The 20,874-nt window shown below is 40.6% G+C and overlaps 1 protein-coding gene across 2 annotated transcripts in view; it reads left to right on the top strand.

The window, feature by feature from the left end:
• The first annotated feature begins 2,493 nt into the window (after positions 1-2,493).
• LOC126345089 (trichohyalin-like) overlaps positions 2,494-20,874 on the top strand; it is a 38,118-nt gene continuing 19,737 nt past the window's right edge. The window contains exons 1-4 of one of the 2 annotated variants that reach the window (XM_050002074.1): positions 2,494-2,807; positions 11,863-12,120; positions 15,914-16,171; positions 18,988-19,646. In XM_050002074.1, coding sequence (XP_049858031.1) covers positions 2,598-2,807; positions 11,863-12,120; positions 15,914-16,171; positions 18,988-19,646 — 1,385 coding nt within the window. In that variant the 5' untranslated portion in view covers positions 2,494-2,597. The remainder of the gene's footprint in view (positions 2,808-11,862; positions 12,121-15,913; positions 16,172-18,987; positions 19,647-20,874) is intronic. The other variant, XM_050002075.1, reaches the window with a different exon arrangement.

The raw sequence follows: 20,874 nt of genomic DNA, 5'->3' as shown, positions 1-20,874 counted from the left end.
CTCAAAGTAGTCAGAACTATGATACATATTCCACAGACTACACACAGTACCATTAGATACAAACAAAAAAAATGAATACTAGAATACAAATAGCCACAAACAATGGATACAAAGAGAACTTAGTAGCAAAGCTGAACAAGAAAATCACTAAACAGAAAAGAACGAACTCCCAACTATCACCAACACAAGGACAAAATCACACACAAGGAAATATGTAAAATACAAAAAAAAATTGACACAAAGTGTGAAATAAACAGAAAGTAAAAGCTGGTACACTGTGACGCAACGATAAATATACACACAGAATATCCAATATTTTCAAAAAACAAGGCTTAAAAATAGCACATCATACCAACAACTGAATTCAGTAATACTTCCCAAAAACAATAGAAAAAACTGATCTATGTCAGTAATCAGGAATATACCAACTGAAATGCAATACATGTGATGAAAGATACACAGGTCAAACCAGGACACTTGACACCAGGTCGCACACAAGCATGGAAGTATAGGACAAATCATTCAGCTTTTGCAGAACATTTACACCAACACCAACAAAAAATTACAACCAGAAACGAAACAGACACGGAAGTCCTAAGGATAAACAACAACAAAAAACACCTCCTCACCTTGCAAGAAAACCACCATATCCAGAAAACCACAACAGAAAAGCAACAAATCGTAAACGATCAGATCAACTTGGCAAACCACACACTCCTTAAACTGATTCTGTCTGATAATCACTGTCCGGGCCAATCCCTCTTTTTCCTTCCCCCACCTGCTTGCAAGCAAACAAAAAAAAAAAAATCAAACAAGGCCACTACTCACACGTTCTATCTACATTCAAGACAATCTCTCTCTCTCTCTCTCTCTCTCTCACACACACACACACACACACACGCGCGCGCGCGCGCGCGCGCACACGCACAAAATCATTTGATAGGTTGGCAACACTCACAACGTGAACGAAAACAAAAGAATAGGCATAAACACTGTTGCGGTGCAGAATGAGAAACAGTTAAGAAATCCAATTGTAAATAGTGCAGTGCAGATAATACTGCAGAATGCCAAAAACTACCATATGCAGATGTGAAATGAAGCCTGTCGACACCAGCCACTGCTAACAAGGAAGGATCGAGCAGATTATGTAAAGAAACACTTTAAGTAACTTGTAGACCAACTTCATAAAAAAACGATGTTTTTAACCTAAAAGAACGAAAAAACGTGCATACCTATAGATCAAATTTACAGGTTAACCACGGAAGATGCTTTGTAAATAAAAGAGAAACGCGTCTGGTGTAATTCTTTTTCATTAGATTGCAGTTAGCTTAAGACGGATAACCTATAGTAACAGATGGTAACAGCAACTGCGGAAGATAGCCACGTAAACAGTTGACAATTTGGCACCAGTTGGGGGGGGGGGGGGGGGGCGTGACACACTCTCCCACTTCCCATCCCCTCCACCTTCGTTCAGTTTATGCAATATTCAGTGTTTCACTAAGAATGCAGTTAATCAACTGAAACGGCAGTATATCGTTTCATGTGCAGAAGTAAATGAACAGTTTTTTTCCTAAGTTAAGTAGTGAACTATTTATCGAGAACCAACCATCTCTTTCTGAAGATTTCGGTTCCTTCAGTTGTTTCATATCTGTTGAACTTGGTTATGATACTTGTCTCATTAACAAATCTGTGACTGTATAGGCTCTTGGTAGTCTCCATGGGTTTGCTGCCACATCCTAACACGCTTCCCTTAAGCCACACAGTGTACAAGGCCAGCAGTCAGTTATCTGCCAAGTGGAATCGACCTGGTTCTGGCTTACATCCCTGTCTTGCGAGCTCACTTCAAGGAGTGTGAATCAGACTGGAATCGAAGCATGCTCTTCAGTAGCATGTACAGTACACAGTTCGCCCTGAATGATTTCTGCAGAACACTGGGGGTCTTATGCCGTAGTTTCGAGGTGAGAGTTTCAGCGTTGCAAACAGCTCTGCGACATATAAACGTGCTCGAAAAAAAAAAAGCAACCGATCATGACCACAGCAGATGGCAAAACTGTTTGGCTGTGTCGTCCTCAACCTAATTGCGTCACCTGAATGCAACACTAAGATACCTGGATTCAGCACACCGCTTTCATAGCCGCTGTCAGCTTTCCAGACCTTGAATCCGCTAATTCTGAATGAAGTAATTCTTCGGTCAATCCCATAAGGCCGAGTGAATTCTATTCCAGTCGTCTCACCGTGGAAAATCGTCGGAAGTACCACGAATTGAATCCAAGTCCTCTGTCTGGAAATCATACATGCTAACCACTGAGCCTCAGAGGCAGATTACGAAGGTGCATGTACAGTAATTATAGCTATCAGGGCTGAGGTAATAAAAAAGTAATAGGGAAGTCTCATTACCATAAAATGACCTCCCATATGCATAATACTGAGATTGCCATTTGATGATATGCACCTTAGCTTCTACTGCCACAAGTGCTATTGTGTGTCTTGCAAGCAGTAAGTGAACGGTGCGGGGATGTGAATGGACAGCGAGGCAAGTGCGTTACACGTTGTGAAGGGGCCAGAGTTAGTGCCAGACAGACTTTGGTACGACCACTATGGAGGCAAAGTCTCACCTGTTACTGCTCCTAGTGTCCGTCGCTGCGGCGATGCCGGCTCCAGCGACTAAAAACGACAACCGGAGAGGCAGGTCCGAGGCAAACAAAAGCGACGTTGACTTTGTAGTCGTCCTGGTTCCCACCAGCCCAATGGAAGGAAAGATTGACGTCGCCGAGCTGCTGAAGAAAGCGAGAGATACCATGCTGCTGGTAAGCTGATTGCCTCCTCAATTCCAAATAACACTTAAGTGGTTTATCCAGAGAACTATCGCCAATCAAAATAAGCATATTGGGCAAATATTCAGTCATTTTCAGAGCGCGTAAAAGCCCCATGGGGCTTAATAACAGCTGTGGCATTGCCCACTCAATTTCTCTACAGACCAGTGTTGATATCTCGTTGTCCCTTGTAACGGTGCAACATGAAAGTGAAGAGCGAACAAAGGCCTCTTCCTGCCTTAAACAATAACCAATTAGTGCTACCAGGGAAGCATAGTGTCGATACGGCATCGGACAGCCATATGACATATGTTTACGCTTTCTTCTCCTGGACATTTTTGTAATTCCTCCTTTTGTCGAACAATAAATATTTCTTCTGTTGTCCACAACATCTTTATTATACCTTAATCTCTCTGTAAATTTCTGTGATTATCTTTTTTATGGATGTCTATTCTCCAACTGATCTACTAATATTAGTATTCAGTATTGCAGTGTCCACAGCTCAGAGAAGCTCGAACTTTTTATCGTACCTTTTACGCTCTTGTACAGTAAGTCTTCCTGTTTAGCTTGGCCTTACTTTTCATGATAATTACGTTATGATTTGAATCTACATCTGTTTCTGGTTCGCCGGCCGCTATGGCCGAGCGGTTCTAGGCGCCACAGTCTGGAACCGCGCGACAGCTACGGCCGCATATTCGAATCCTGCCTTGGGCATGGATGTGTGTGATGTCCTTAGGTTAATTAGGTTTAAGTAGTTCTAAGTTCTAGGGGACTGGTGACCTCAGCAGTTAATTCCCACAGTGCTCAGAGCCATTTGAACCATTTTGTTTCTGGTTCTCCTTACAATCCAGTAGCTGATTTCGCAATTTCTGTCTCAAAATTACATTATTCAGATGGTATTTTCCTGTGTCTCTAGGCTTTTCCCAAGCGTACCTTATCCTATTGCAATATATGCTCGATGTATTTAGTTCATAATATTACACTCGAATTTTTTAAACTTTGAAAAGCTGTAGCAATGTACCAGTGCTCTTACAAACGGATACCATCGGATTATTTTAGTTTGTTATGGCCATTTTGGTGCGTTTACCAACACATAAAGATACCTGCCATTTAGTAAAAATCTGTGAAACTACTGTTTTAGCGATCTTACACAGTTAATATTCCTGAGACATATTGAGTCTCAGTTGATTTACGATAATGACACAGGACAAAGCAAAGAATAAAATTTGCACAATTGCCACAATTCGAACCCACATCGTCTCTCTATTAGGCAGCTGCGCTATCCACTGCGCCACACACGAACTACAGCGACAGTACCTGAGTGGAATACCCTAGTACGTCTTCCTCACCGATGCAAATACCAGTTCATGCCTCAACCATTGCTATTGCCCTTCTCAACTCGCATTACTATTGGAGAGGCTCTGTGATATTGGAATAGCCCCTTAGCAATGAGCGAAAAGGAGTTAATCCTATCTGTGCCTCCGGTGTGGTTGATATGTTAATCAGGAAGACATACGCGGGTATACTGAGCAGTTCTGGTAGCTATAGCGTCAGTGTGGTGCAGTGTCTGGCGTATCTGTTTACAACGTCTCAGTCCTGGGATTGATGCTGCTATAAATTTTAATTCATTGATTCTTTCGACATCGTTATCGTAAATATAGGTGAGACCACATATGTCTCAGGAATATCAATTGTATACAATCAATATATCACTTATTCCTGAGTTACAGGCAGGATTAACCCCATTCTGTGCATTGCCAAGATGCTATTTCGATATCGGAAAGTCTCTAAAATAGTGATGCGAGTTTAGAACGGGATACCAGTAGGCTGAGTCGTGGAGTATGAATCAGCGAAGGAGATATACAATAGGATATGCTATGCAGCTGCAATGCCAGTGTGGCGCAGTGGCTAGCACAGCTGGTATGTAAGCAGGTGATCTGGGTTCGAATTCTGGCATTAAAAAAAATTTAATTAAATGGTTCATCCTCCATCATTAATTTTTTATTAATTCAGCATTTCCTTAGGATCATCCATCAGCAACATTTTCCAAGTACTTTGGATATGTTAACAATGTTAGCTGCCCTATTACACGTCCATATGGTACATCTACGGCTACCTTCGTTCGCAGTATAATACAGAGGGGTGTGTTAGTCAAAAATGTTTTAAGTCCATCAGAAATTTACGAAGATAATCCGTAAGATTGTCTCTATTAAATGCAGAATATCGTGTATAAAAAGAACGAATGTGTATCACGCGAGCTGTTTTCTCTGAACCTGTGCCGAATCTTACAAGTTTTTTCTTTTTTTTTTCGTTCCGGAACAACGAAACGTTCGACTTTATGATATGCTCTGTGATCCCACAACAGACGTACGTTAGAGATTTAAGTGTACCCGTTTTCTAATCCCTTTTATAAACTGGAGTTACCTGTGCTCATTTTCTGTCACTCGTAACCATTCACCCTTAATTCGAAGCTGGTCCGAACTCTCTCCGTTCTATGTATGTATATGCGTGTGTGTGTGTGAATTCCTAAGGGATCAAACTGCTGAGATCATCGGTCCCTAGCCCTACACACTACTTAAACTAACTTATGCTAAGAACAACACACACACACCCATGCCCGAGGGAGGAGTCGAACCTCTGACGGGAGGGGCCGCAGAATCCGTGCCATGGCACCTCAAACCGAGCGGCCACTCCGCTTGGCTCTCAGTTTTCTATGACAGAAGCTATGCTTATAGTGTGGCCACATTCAGTCTTTTATCACAGTTAACACGCTGAGTGGAGGGTCGAGAGAGTTTTAGCCACGGCCATATTTAGTATCGTTAGACTACTAGGGTCAACCTATGGAGAAATTTCGTAGCCTCTAGCAATCAAAAACACCATTTTTTATTAAAAACTCGTAATGTGGTATTTAAGATTATTAGTCAACTGCGTAAAATTTTACAAAAAGATTTATAATTTTATGAACTAATGTTACAAATGCAATTAACTGAAATAATTAGAAGTTTCAACACTGTTTGTTTTCTAAATAAAAAATCCGAGAAAAATATAACAATCAAACTAATTTTACTGATGTTTAGGTCGAACACAATGAAAAAAAAACAATAGTTTCAAAGAATTTTATAGGCTACTCGGTTTATGCCTACAAATCTAACTATGGCAGTTACCGTTAGTCGTTTTAAAATATCACTTCCAGCACTAAGCGAAGTCAAAACGGTGAACCTGTCAACTAAGATAGAGGTTCGAATGCTCTTTCTGATCAACTTTGGCTCTGAAAATTACGTTTCTTCACTGTTGTTTGTGACCAGAAATAACAGGCATGCCGACCTCGATATCACGAAAACAATGTTAAGAGTTTTTTTTTCTCTTGGAGAAGTTTATACACTCCCCTTTCCTGACTAATTAATTTTACTGGAATTCGGTAACAGAAAATAAAGAGAAGGCAAAAAGTATAACATATCCAAGATAAAGAAATGAACGTGAAAGCCACCTAGCTGAATTTAGCATAGACAACAATTTAATCATTGCTGACACTTGATTTCAGAATAAGGAATGAAAGTTACATAGGTTGAAGAGAGCTGGAGACACAGGAAGGTGTCGCATAGATTATATAATAGTAGACAGAGATTTAGAAACTAAATTATAAACTGCAAACATTTCCAGTGACTCCGTTGTTTACTGGTTATGGATGCTAGAATGAACCGAAAAAATTGCTGTGAGATAGAAAGTTAAGAATATGTGATCCACGTAATTTAAGAGAACCTCTGATTGAGGAGGTTTCAAAGTGATCATTAGGCGACAATTGATTGTAACTGGAGAAAGGAATATAACACAAGACAAATGGGTGGCCTCTGAGAGAGGAACATATAGTGTAAAAAGACGGAGCCCGGGAGCTATCTGTAGATCACACACAAGATACTGAATTTAACTGGCGAAAGGTAAAATTATAAAAGTTCAGTAAATGATGTTAGCAATAAAGACTACAGACATCTCAAAAATGAGATGGACAGAAACTGATAAAGGCAAATAAGAAAGGGCCTGAAGAGTAATGCTAAGCTTTACAAGCTCTATTTATGGCTGTTTCTATTTATACAATAGGACATATTTTTAACATTTCTTGGAGTTGTTCCATGTTTTGATTGATTACGATGTTATGTCTCAGCATAGTAATATAAATAATAATCGTAATGATATTAATAATAATAATTATTATTATTAAGTAATGTTACATACATATTTGCAGATTTTTTTTTTTTTTTTTTTTTCTACGTGTAGCTGGAGTCAGCCCAGGTAAGTCCAGCTCATCGCTGGCAAGCGTCGATTTGTTTCCCATTACAAACATAATGATTTTCTAAAATTGGAATTTTATGTGCCCATTCGATAGAGCGGAACCAAATTAGTCTGGCGTGTATTAACAGGAACCGTAAAACAGGAAGGAAACCAGCACTCCAGCACGACAGCACCGCACTGGCCCACACTGACTGCTGCAGCTATGCAGAAGCGCTGGTCAGTCGCTACTGGAGCTCCGCTTATTCTGTTCCTGTTAATAAACATCGAGAAAACCGAATATCGCGGTAGACTAATTTGGCATCGCTCTATCGAATGGTCACGTAAAATTCAACTTTTAGAAAATTATTTTCTTTGTAATGTGAAACAAACTGAAGCTTTCCGTCAACGCTATTATCATATTAAAAACATCTTGTGCAAGATTTGTTTGGGCTGACTCCAGCTCCCTGTTGTAAAAACTAAATTGCAAATTTCCGCCGAAACATCAGTGAAAATGTACCTAACGACCCACAGGAGAAACATGGGTTTCCATTTGCAGTTTATTTTTCTCCTCTGCACCGAAAAACATGGGGTATTTTAGAGGATTCCAGGAGAAAAATAAACTGCGGATGGAAACCTGTTTCAGAAACGGTCATCCACCAAAGCAACAGAACATCGATTTCGTAGGAGACAAGACCTTTCTACGCAGGAGCAAGCTCCATCTTTTCTACGGCCGATCGTGGCAATCAATCGCAATCGCTGAAAAACATACGACATTGGGAAGCGTTCCACCTATGGTCCGTCAACACACAGTCACGTTTGCTGCCTAAGGGCTAATTTCTTAGAATGAGCAAGCGGACAACGCTCTTTATCTTCGTTGGACCCTCTAGAACCCCCCCGAAGTATAATGAAACATTTCTGGAAGACCCCATGTATTCGTATGTTATGAATCAGTACCAATATTAGTTGAGAGACTATTCACATTTGAAGTAGTGAGATGAATGTTTGATAAGAAGTATGAATACTGGGCAGAATACATTTGATAGTAAGACCCATTTGAAGCTAAGTGCTAAGGGGAAGGGCTAAAGGAAGGAGAAACAAAATTAATATTATCCTCATTTAAAATTGTTAGTGAATTTAAATATAATTGTGTAAATACTCTGGAATGGCGTCAGGGCACATTAAAGCTCTATCTCTGCCGTAGTAATCACTTTTCATTTGTGTTTCATTTGTGGGAGAGATACATGCAGCTTAAAAGAACATTAAAGAGACCTTTGGAGAAAAAGAAGCACCTTTACGAATGTTAAGAATCCATATGAAAAGCCAGTACTAAGCAAAGAGGGGGATGCTGGAAAAGGAAAGGAATATATAGGACTACACAAGGGAAAGAACTTGAAATCAGTATTACAGACTTTTTATTATCACTTTCCGTCCTCTAACCGTAAAAATAGAGCAGGCTGTTCCAGAGTCATAGAGTCATCATTGGAAGGTCGGGGAATTTTCGATCAAATACCAGGAGAGCTGGTAGTGGAACAGAGCCAGTTCCAGTCTGGAATATTTGGAAGGGGACTTCCAGTTTCAACATTTCGCTTACGACCTAGAGAAATCTCGAGAAAACTCTGGTCAGGACAGAGGCAACAGGAACTGTTTTAATTTAGTTCTGAGATAGTATATCCCAGGAAGGAAAATTACTTTGAGCAAAATTGTAATTCTCCATGAGCAAAGAGTGTAAAGCGGATGACTCTCGACATTTCAAATATACCTGCGCTCCTCGTTTTGTTTAGTGTGTATTATAGAAAGAAAGAAGAAATTAGATGAAGAAGAAAAGAGAAATATTATACTCCAAGAAGAATTTGATCGTGCACTGAAAGATCTAAGTCGAGGGTGCTGGAGTATACGACACTCTTTCGGAGTACAGTATTGGTACCTCCATAATGAACTATCTACCAAAGACAAATACGATGACTCCAGTGTTTATAGGATTGAGTGCGTCGACTGTGAAGCTTCATATGTAGGCCAGACTGGTAGGAAATTTCTAACGACGTTTAGTAAATATTACTTAACAAGAAAAGGCAGATTGTTACTGAGCACAAAAAATCTGGTGGCCACAGGCCCGCGACGTCGAAGAATTTTCATGTACTCCATACCGCCCGCAAAGCGAAAAAGCTAAATCTTTTAGAAGAAATCGAAATTCTTATCCACCTCAGTGAAGAGAAAGGTAGATTATTCAATGATCAGTCGGTTAGCAGAAACCGTTTTATTATATCATGACACCCACAATACTAATCCATCAATCGTTCTTTGTTGTGAATGTTACGCAACAGTATACATGCCTTTATCTTCTAACTGGTTTATTATGCTCTGACTTATTATTTTTTACTTTCATTTTAAGTATTATTGTTAGGCAGGTTTCAACAATTTCATACTTTATAAACGTAATTTACCTTCTACACAGCTTGTGTCTTTGCACTATTTTATCGCTGTACCTGCTCTAATGTAATTTTAACAGTTCTAGTATTTACCTGATTAATTGTTTTCTGCATATGCAATTTAGCAGTGCGACCACGTTTCTTCAACACGTCGGTTAACCAAAGCTATATACCCTTATTATTTCTTACCATACTCTTGTCATCACTCCTCTACATTTGTACAGCGAACTGCAAGGTCTGACATATCTTTTGCACTCGACCGCATTATATTTACATTTTTCCCACTGTACCCAATGCTCCGCGCTGTGTACGTCGGAAGGCGGTTGGCTACGTACTGTATTAGGTCATTTAAGTTGAGAGAGAAGAAATAAAAACATTGATGTCCGCTAACGACATTGTAGCACTGAGGTGATAAAAGTCGTGGGATATCTCCTAACATGGTTCGGACTTCTTTTTGCCTGGCGTAGCGCAGAACCCGACGTGGCATGGACTCACCAAGTCGTTGGAAGTAGCCTGTAGAAATATTGACCCATACTGCATCTATAGCTGTCCATAATTCCAAAAGTGTTACAAGTGCGGAATTTTATGCAGGAAATGACCTCTCGATTACGTCCACTAAACATTCTACGGGATTCAGTCGTGCGATCTAGTTGGCTAAAATGTTCGCTCGAATTGTCCAGAATGTTCTTTAAACCACACGTGAACAATTGCAGCATGGTGAAACGGCGCATTCGCATCCAAAAATTACACATCGTTGTTTGCGAACACGAAATCCATGAAGGGCTGCACTTGGTTTACCAGTAGCCCAACATAACCATTTCCAGCCAATGATCGGTTCGACTGGACCAGAGGACCCAGTCCGTTACATGTAAACATAGCCCGCCATGCGCCACCACCAGCTTGCACAGTACTTTGTTGACAACTTCGGCCCATGGTTTCCTAGGATCTGCGTCACACTCGACCACTACCATCAGCTCTTACCTACTGAAATCTGGACTCAGCCGACCAGGCCACGGTTTTCCAGTTGTCTAGGGCCCTACCTATATGGTCAAAAGCCAAGGAGAGGCGCTGCATGCGATTTCGTTCTGTTAAGAAGAGCATCCAAGTCAGTCTTCTGCTGCCATAACCAATTAAAGCCAAATGCAGTGTCCTAATGGATACGTTTGTCGTAAGTCCACATTGTTTTTTGCCATTATATCACACAGTGTTGCTTGTCTGTTAACACTGAGAACTCTACGCAAACGTCGCTGCTCTCGGTCGTTAAGTGAAGACCATCGGCCACTACGTTGTCTGCGACGACAGGTAACGCCTGAAATTTGGTATTGCCGGCACACTCTTGACACTGTGGATCGCGTAATATTGAATTCCCTAACGATTTACGAAATGGGATATTCGATGCGTCTAGCTCCACCTACCATCCCACATTCAAAGTCTGTTAATTCCCGTCATGTGATCATTATCACATCGGAAACCTTTTCACATGAATCACCTGAGTACAAATGACAGCTCCACCAGTGCGCTGCGCTTATGAACGTTGTGTGCACAATACTACCGCCATCTGTACATGTGCATAACACTATACCACTATTATATTAGAGACACCAGTGGACCAGACACTGTCTTCAAAAGACGTTATAAGATGAACATCAATAAAAGTAAAGCAATAGTAATGTAATTTAGTTTAGTTAAATCGGGAGGTGCTGAAGGAAAAACAATACGGAATGAGACACTAAAAGTAGTAGGTGTGTTTTGCTATTTCGGATCCAAAGTAACTGACCATGGTCAAAGTACAGAGATATGAAATGCGTACTGGCAGTAGCAACAAAATTATTTCTGGAAAGGAGAAACACATTAACAAAGAAAAAAATTAAAATATTAGGATGTCTTTTATCAAGGTATTTGTCTGGAGTCTAGTTTTGTACGGATGTCAAACATAGTCGATAAACAGTTCAGACAAGAAGATGACACAATGTTTTGAAATGTAGTGTTATAGGAGAATCCTGAAGATTTCACGCGTAGACATGATGCCTGATGAAGTACTGTACTCAGTTTTGGAAATCTGTGGTACAGTTTGACTAAAGGAAGGCATCGGTTTGATAGGTGACATCCAGGGGGATCAAGGATTCGTCAATTCACAATGGCAGGAAGTGTGATGGGTAAACACTGCATAGCAAACCAAGTCTTGACTACAGCAAGGCAGTTACAAACGGTATATGTTGATGTAATCATGTAGAGATGAATAGACTTGCACATTTATGACCATACAATAGTCACGATACTATCGTAAATAGTTACTTCTCAGACCTTCGACGCACTTGTTTGCGAAATATACAGTGTATCCTTTTTGTTCCCTGCAGATGCGACAATCACAACAACAGAAACATGAGGAATCACAGCCACAACGACATAAACTTGACCAGCAATCTATAAAACAGACTCAGCAATTTGAGATACAGGCACGGGAGTCAGAGCTACCTGAGATAGATCCAAATGATCTTCAAGAGGGACAGAAACTTATGGAGATGTTTGAACAATCAATGGCTGAGCGACCTAAACATAAAGAGGACATGAAACTTGAAGTGGACAAGGAACGTAAAGAGGACGAGAAACTTAAGGTCATTTGAATTTTTTTCTTGTTTCATCATATCTCATGTTTCTGGTAGATACTGTAATTGTACTTCTGAATTTTATTCCCACTTTTACATCCCTTATGCTTTAATTTGGCTAATTTTCCTTATACTTTTTGTCTTAATGCAATACACTAGCATTAAAGTTCGGATGTTGGCTCACCACATTACTCCTCACGTAAGGTCATAGTCCTTGTCAGCTGTAGGAACCGCTACATAGTCTGATACTTTACTTCATACTACCCCCATCCACATATTTTTAATGTATCTTTGCCTCATAATGTTAATAAGTTAACTGGAAATATCCCACAAGGGCAAATGCGTCATTGTCAATAAATAAGTAAAACAATTTGAAACCAAGACAGTCTTAGTTTAAATCTTCCAGAATTATTGAGCTGCTTAGTAGCTCCAGACAAGACAAAACTATTCCACCGCTGAGCAAGATGTATGAGACAAGCGTAATATTCTTCAGACCTGGAGAAGAATGAAATAATGACAGTCCCAAAGAATGCAGGTTCTGGTAGATGTGAATATTATCGACTCACCTGTTTAATAAGTCATGATTGCAAAATACTGACATGAATGATCACAAAATAGAAAAGCTGATAGAAGCAGATCTCGGAGAAGATCGGTTTCCATTGCGTAGAAATGTAAGAACGCGAGAGGTAATACTAACTCTACATTTCGTCTTAGAAGATATATTAAGGAATGACAGACTATGATTACACGATTCGTAGGTGACAGTCCTGAGTTTAATACGTCACTTGAAATATTGAAGGCAGCAGGGGTATGATACAAGTAGCTATAGGTTACCTATAACTTGCACCGAAATCAGGCTGCAGTTATAAGAGCGGAAGGACATGAAATACATGCAGTAGTTGAGAAGAGAACGAAAGAGGAGATCACGCTATCCCCGCTATTATGCAGGGGGTACTTTGAGAAATCTGTAAAAGAAACCAAAGATAAATTTAGGAAGGGAACTTCAGTTGAGGGAGAAGAAATAAAAACTTTTATGTTTGCTAACGATTTTATAACACTGAAGTGACAAAAGTCGTGGGATATCTCCAAACACATAGTTGGACATCTTTTTGCCATGCGCAGCGCAGAAACCCGACATGGCATGGACTCAATTCGTTGGAAGTCCCCTGTAGAAATATTGACACATCCTACCTCTATAGCCGTCCATAATTTCAAAAGTGTTATCAGTGCGGGATTTTATGCAGGAAATGGCCTCTAGATTATTCCCAATAAATGTTCTACGAGGTACAAAACATTAACTCGAATTGTCCTGAATGTTCGGTAAACCATTCTTCGAACGACTGTGGCACGGTGAAACGGTGCATTCTCATCCACACAAAAAAATCCATATTTGTTTGGGAACACGAAATCCATGAATGGCTGCATTTGGTCTACAAGTAGTCCAACATAACCATTCCCAGTCAATGATCGGTTCGACTGGACCAGAGGACCCAGTCCGTTCCATGCAACCACAGCCCACCATCAGCCACTACCAGCTTGCATAGTGCCCTGTTGACAACTTCGGTCCATGGTTTCGTGGGATCTGCGTTACACTCGACCTCTACCATCATCTCTTACCAACTGAAATCGGGACTCAGCCGACCAGGCCACGGTTTTCCAGTTGTCTAAGGTCCAACCAATATGGTCAAAAGCCAAGAAGAGGCGCTGCATGCGATGTCGCGCTGTTAAAAAGAGCATCCAAGTCAGTCTTCTGCCGCCATAACCAATTAATGCCAAATGCAGTGTCCTAATGGATACGTTTGTCGTAAGTCCACATTGATTTCTGCCATTATTTCGCGCAGTGTTGCTTGTCTATTAACACTGACAACTCTATGCATACGTCGCTGCTCTCGGTCGTTAAGAGAAGACCATCCGCCACTACGTTGTCTATGGAGAGAAGTAACGCCTGAAATTTGGTATTCTCGGCACACTCTTGACACTGTGGATCTCGTAATATTGAATTCCCTAACGATGTCCGAAATGGCATATTCCATATGTCTAGTTCCACCCATCATCCCACGTTCAAAGTCTGTTAATTCCCTCCATGCGACCATTATCACATCGGAAACCTTTTCACATGAATCACCTGAGTACAAACGATAGCTCCACCAATGCGCTGCCCTTTTATACGTTGTGTGCTCGATACTACCGCCATCTGTATATGTGCATGACACTATCCTATGATTTTTGTCACCTCAGTGTAATTATATTGGAGACACCAGCAGAACTGACACTGTCTTCAAAAGATGTTATAAGATGAACATGAATAAAGGTAAAGTAATGATAATGTAACGTAGTGTCGTTAAATCGGGAGATGCTGGAGAAAAAATAATACGGAGTGAGGCACTAAAAGTAATAGGTGTGTTATACTATTTGGGAACCAAAATAATTGACGATGGCCGAAGTACAGAGATATGAATTGCGTACTGGCAATAGCAACAGGAAAAAAGAAATACATTAACAACGAAAATTAATCAAAATGTTTGGCAGTCTTTTATCAAGGTATTTGTCTGGAGTATAGTCTGCTATGGATGTCAAACGTATTCGATAAACATTTCAGACAAGAAGATGACACAATCTTTTGAAATGTAGAGTTTTAGGAGAATCCTGAAGATTAGATGGGTAGATATGATGCCTGGTGAAGTACTGTACTCAGTTTGGGAAATCAGTGGTACAGAGTGACTAAAGGAAGGCATCGGTTTGATAGGTGACGTCCTGGGGCATCAAGGATTCGTCAAATTCACAATGGCGGGAAGTTTTGGATGTAAACACTGCATAGCAAGCCAAGAGTTGACTACAACAAGGCAGTTACAAACGGTATAGGTTGCAGTAATCATGTAAAGTTTATTATATTTTTACTAATTTATTTATTAATTCAAGAAATGTTGTTTAAGAAAAATCGCTGTTTCTTATTTATTTTTGGTATTTTCAATTATGGTTTCAAGTGGTATTATTTACGTTTTAGCTTCAGTATTTTAAAAGATAAAGAATATAGGTCAACCAAATACCACAGGAGATCTAGATATATATCCCGCAACGTCGATCTCGCTGATACTCCTCGTCGGAACTCCTCCACCTGAAATCTCTAAAATGTTTATTTCGCTATGCAGATCGTTCGGCACAACTAGGTGCTATGTTGTATGATGCGTATGGATTGATGTGTCTAACTTTTTTTTTATGAAAGACAAGTTTATTGCTTCTGAGATATTCTCTCGAAGAATATTGAGCGCGAAAAGATGCAGGCTCGCACTATCATTCCACACTGCACCTCCGATCGATTTACGTCACGTGATATCCGAAGAATGTTTGTCATTTCTTTTATAAATTGATAAATACACTCTTTGAATGCGTATTATTTTCTTGAATTTATTTTTTGTGATATCGACTAACTAAACATTCGCACTGGAGCTTAATAGCGTCGCACAACAATAGAAAAATCTCTGCAACATAAAACACGTTCGATCTCTGTAATCGCGTCACACAAGAGTCCTCAAATATACACCTTTGGTTACTTATTCCAGAGAGATGCATCCGTAAAACGGAACGTCCAATTCTCGTAGACAGTTTATACTGCTCTAGGCATTAATAATTCACAGCACCTGTGTCAAAGGATTTTACCATTTACCATGCATTACATGAGAATAAGTAGGCTTGCACATATCTGACTGTACAATAATCACGATACTGCCGTAAATAGTTAGTTCACACACCTTGAACGCAGTAGTTTGCAAAATATACAGTGTGCCATTTTTCTTCCCTGCAGATGCGACAATCACAGCAACAGAAACCTCAGAAATCGCAACCACAGCGACAGAAATTTGACCAACAACCTATAAAGCAGACGCAGCAATTTGACATACAGGCACAGGAGACAGAGCTACCTGAGATAGATCCAAAGGATCTTGAAGAGGGACAGAAACTTGTGGAAATGTTTGAACAATCAATGGCTCAGCGACAAAAACATAAAGAGGTCAAGAAACTTGAAGCGGACAACGAACTTAAAGAGGACAAGAAACTTCAGGTAATTTGAATTTTTTTCTTGTTTAATCATATCTCATGTTTCTGGTAGATACTGTAATTGTACTTCCGAATTTTATTCCCACTTTTACATCCCTTATGCTTTAATTTGGCTAATTTTCCTTATACTTTTTGTCTTAATGCAATACACTAGCACTAAAGTTCGGATGTTGGCTCACCACATTACTTCTCACGTAAGTTCATAGTTCTTGTCAGTTGTAGGAACCGCTACATCGTCTGATACTTTACTTCATACTACCCCCATCCACATATTTTTAATGTATCTTTGCCTCATAATGTTAATAAGTTAACTGGAAATATCCCACAAGGGCAAATGCGTCATTGTCAATAAATAAGTAAAACAATTTGAAACCAAGACAGTCTTAGTTTAAATCTTCCAGAATTATTGAGCTGCTTAGTAGCTCCAGACAAGACAAAACTATTCCACCGCTGAGCAAGATGTATGAGACAAGCGTAATATTCTTCAGACCTGGAGAAGAATGAAATAATGACAGTCCCAAAGAATGCAGGTTCTGGTAGATGTGAATATTATCGACTCACCTGTTTAATAAGTCATGATTGCAAAATACTGACATGAATGATCACAAAATAGAAAAGCTGATAGAAGCAGATCTCGGAGAAGATCGGTTTCCATTGCGTAGAAATGTAAGAACGCGAGAGGTAATACTAACTCTACGTTTTGTCTTAGAAGATATATTAAGGAATGACAGACTATGATAACACGATTCGTAGGTTTCGAGACAGCTATTGACAGTTTTGAGTTTAATACGTCACTTGAAATGCTGAAGGCAGCATGGGTAAGATACAAATAGCTGTACGTTGCCTATAACTTGTACCGAAATCAAGCTGCAGTTATACTAGCAAGAGCGGAAGGACATGAAATAGATGCAGTAGTTGAGAAGGGAGTGAGAGAGGAGTTCACGCTATCCCCACTATAACTCAGACGGTACGTTGAGAAATCTTTAAAAGAAATCAAGGAGAAATTTGGGAAGGAAACTCAAGTTGAGGGAGGAGAAATAAAAACTTTGATGTTTGCTAACGACTTTATAACACTGAGGTGACAAAAGTCGTGGGATATCTCCAAACACAGAGTTGGATATCTTTTTGCCCGGCGTAGCGCAGAAAGCCGACGGGGCATGGACTCAACATTTCGTTGGAAGTTCCCTGTAGAAATATTGACGCACGCTGCCTCTATGGCCATCCATAAATGCAAAAGTGTTACAATTGCGGGATTTTATGTATAAAATGACCTCACGATTATGTCCAATAAACATTCTATGGGATTCATGTCAAGCGATCTAGTTGGCTAAAACATTCGCTCGAATTGCCCAGAATCTTCTTCAGACCAAACGCGAAAAATTGTGGCATGATGAAACGTCGCATTCTCGTCCATACAAAAAAAAGACATTGCTGTTTTGAACACGAAATCCATGAATGGCTGCACTTGGTCTACAAGTAGCCCAACTAACCGTTTCCAGCCAATGATCGGTTCGACTGGACCAGAGGACCCAGTCCGTTCCAAGTAAACATACCCCACCATCAGCCACCACCAGCTTGAACAGTGCTTTGTTGACAACCTCGCTACATGGTTTCTTGGGATCTGTGTCACACTCGAACACTACCATCAGCTCTTGCCAACTGAAATCGGGACTCAGCCGACCAGGCCACGGTTTTCCAGTCGTCTAGGGTCCAATCGATATGGTCACAAGCCCAAGAGAGGCGCTGCATGCGATGTTCTGCTGTTAAAAAGGACACCCAATTCAGTCTTCTGTTGCCATAGCCCATTAATGCCATATACAGTGTCCTAATGGATACATTTGTCGTACGTCCACAATGATTTCTGCCATTATTTGACGCACTGTTGCTTGTCTGTTAACAATGACAACTCTACTGATCTCGGTCGTTAAGTGAAGACCATTGGTCACTACGTTGTCTGTGGAGAAATTTGGTATTCTCGGCACATTCTTGACACTGTAGATCTGGTAATATTGAATTCCCTAACGATTTCCGAAGTGAAATATTCCATGCTTCTAGCGCCACGTTCAAAGTCTGTTAATTCCCGTCATGCGACCGTTATCACATCGGAAACCTTTTCACATGAATCACCTGAGTACAAATGACAGCTCTTCCAATGCGCTGCCCTTTTATACATTGTGTGCTCGATACTACCGCCATAACATTATACCGTGATTTTTGTCACCTCAGTGTAGTTATACTAGAGACACCAACGGAACTGACACTGTGTTCAAAAAATGTTACAAGATGAACATGAATAAAAGTAAAATAATGATAATGTAATGTAGTTTAGTTAAATCGGAAGATGCTGAAGGAATAACAGTAAGAAATGAGACACCAAAAGTAGTAGGTGTGTTTTGCTGTTTGGGAAGCAAGGTAACTGACTATGTGTGAAGTACAGGGATACGAAATGCGTACTGGCAGTAGCAACAAAAACATTTCTGGAATAGAGAAACACATTAACAAAGAAAAAAATTAGTATGTTAGGATGTCTTTTATCGAGGTATTTGTCTGGAGTGTAGCTTGTAGGAATGTCAAACGTAGTTAATAAACATTTCACACAAGAAGATAACAGAATCTTTTGGAATGTAGTGTTACAGGAGAACCCTGAATATTAGACGGGTGATGTGATGCCTGTTGAATGGTATAGGTTGCAGTAGTCATGCAGAGATGAAGCGGCTTGCACATTTCTGACCATACAATAGTCATGATGCTACCGTAAATAGTTCTCAGACCAGTTTGCAAAATCTGAAATATAGAATTTACCATTTTTGTTCCCTGCAGGTGCGCCTATCACAGCAACAGAAAAATGACCAGTTACTCAGAGAGCAATCACAGCGAGAGCAACATAAACATGACCAGGTGTCATTAATTGAGCCAGAGTCACCTGAGACAGAAACACTTGAGATAGAGCCGGAGGATCATGCAGAGGGAAAGAAAGTTATGGAGCTCTTTGAACAATCATTGGCACAGCGACAGAAGCAGAAACGGCTCAAGAAACTTAAAGAGGAGCAACCAGTGTTGACTAGGGGGTATTTTACAGAAGTCGTGCCAGATTCGACAGAACTGGCGGGTGCATTGAATACAGATGAGTCGCAGGAGGCAGAGCTGAAGTCGGGTGAGTTGCTGGAGGATGTACTGAAGATGGCAGAAGATTCGCCCCAGACAATGGTGCAGGTGGCAGAGGAGTCGCCCCAGACAGCGATGCAGGTGGCAGAAGAGTCGCCCCAGATAGCGATACAGGTGGCAGAGGAGTCGCCCCAGACAGTGGTGCAGATTGCAGAGGAGTCGCCCCAGGCAACGACGCAGGTACCAGAGGAGTCGCCCCTGACGTCCATGGCGCCCTCCATAAAAAAGTTGAAAGAAGAGGATTGGCCCGAGGAGCTCTTCCCCTGTCCACCGGGGGAGCAAAGGGACGCCGATGGTAATTGCGACGAGATCAGGTGAGATCCCATCTTCTGCTCCTTTCCCTTGTCCTGTAGCCTCCCAGTGGGAATGCTCTGTCTGTTACATGCAACAGAGATGGCCCGGTATTACCGTAGGAAGCGGCGAGCACGGGAACTCAGTTCGATCAAAAGCAGTGGTCACTTGCTTGGGCAGGTCACGGCCAGCTAGAGGATCGGTTTAAACGCCGTGTGAGTCAGAGCTTGCGACTGCTGTGATCCCTCCGATGTTATCGTGGCAGGTGACGAGGAAACGGCTATGGCCATGATTTGATGAAATAGTCAAATAGAGCTGACGGACAATTGACACCGTGTGTTCTAACGTACGTTACGTGTCACACAGGCGATTAGGTATAGCGAGGTTCATATAGATTCGCGGATTACTTTTGGAACCGCGCTTTATTTGGGAAATATTGTTACAGTCTTAATCGTAAATAAGACGTTCTGTAGATATGTTAAAAACAAATATTGGCTGTGTGGCTGGCAGTTTTTTGAAATAAAGGAGTTAAATCCAATTTAAGTGTAACGTCACTATGTAAACTTTTCTCGCCCGTTAACTAATAAAATTTTTGTAGAGCCTGCTGATCTACCATACAGCTTTATTATCCGAACATGGCGGCCAGACAGAACGCTGAAATTAGTGTCAAGGTAATTGTGTGATTTGACAACAGTAATACTACAAAATTGTTAAAGTTTTCGTGGCAACTTGCGAACAGATTGCCTGTCGGCTTCTGTCTCTGGTTTTTCGGCCGACTCTCTTTGACGGTTGTTGTCTGTCATTGCTGTCCACCACCAGCAATGGAACTTGAATCTTTGAGAAGCTAACCACTCGTGATGTAGAAAAGTCAGAAAAATAATTAAACAACGTCGTCTATAAAACCGGTGACAAGCAAGTAGGTAGTTTGTCAATAATGTTACTCGTAAACGTAAACATCCTATTTTTATCGTGAATATAGATTTTACTGGAATAAATACGTATCTTTTGTATGTAAATCTTTTGTCGCTGCGTGATAGATATCGCTGTAATAGACCAATGACACAGTTGAGTTCCAAAACGGTATCATCTCGCGAAAAATTCGTTGGATCGAAAAAAGAAAACCAGACGTGTCCACTAATTGTGGAAAATGTTTGTTTGACGTGTGTCCTCTTACCTCTCACTAGCAGCGTGGTTGCTTGTAAATACTATCGTTACAGCAGCGCAAAAGCGCTGTAACAAATATACACTCCT

This window comes from Schistocerca gregaria, chromosome 1 (genome assembly GCF_023897955.1).
Source record: "Schistocerca gregaria isolate iqSchGreg1 chromosome 1, iqSchGreg1.2, whole genome shotgun sequence".
In the NCBI taxonomy this organism is placed as follows: Eukaryota; Metazoa; Arthropoda; class Insecta; order Orthoptera; family Acrididae; genus Schistocerca; species Schistocerca gregaria.
The sequence above is the reverse complement of the archived record's forward strand: the minus strand, read 5'-3'. Positions and strand labels throughout refer to the sequence as shown.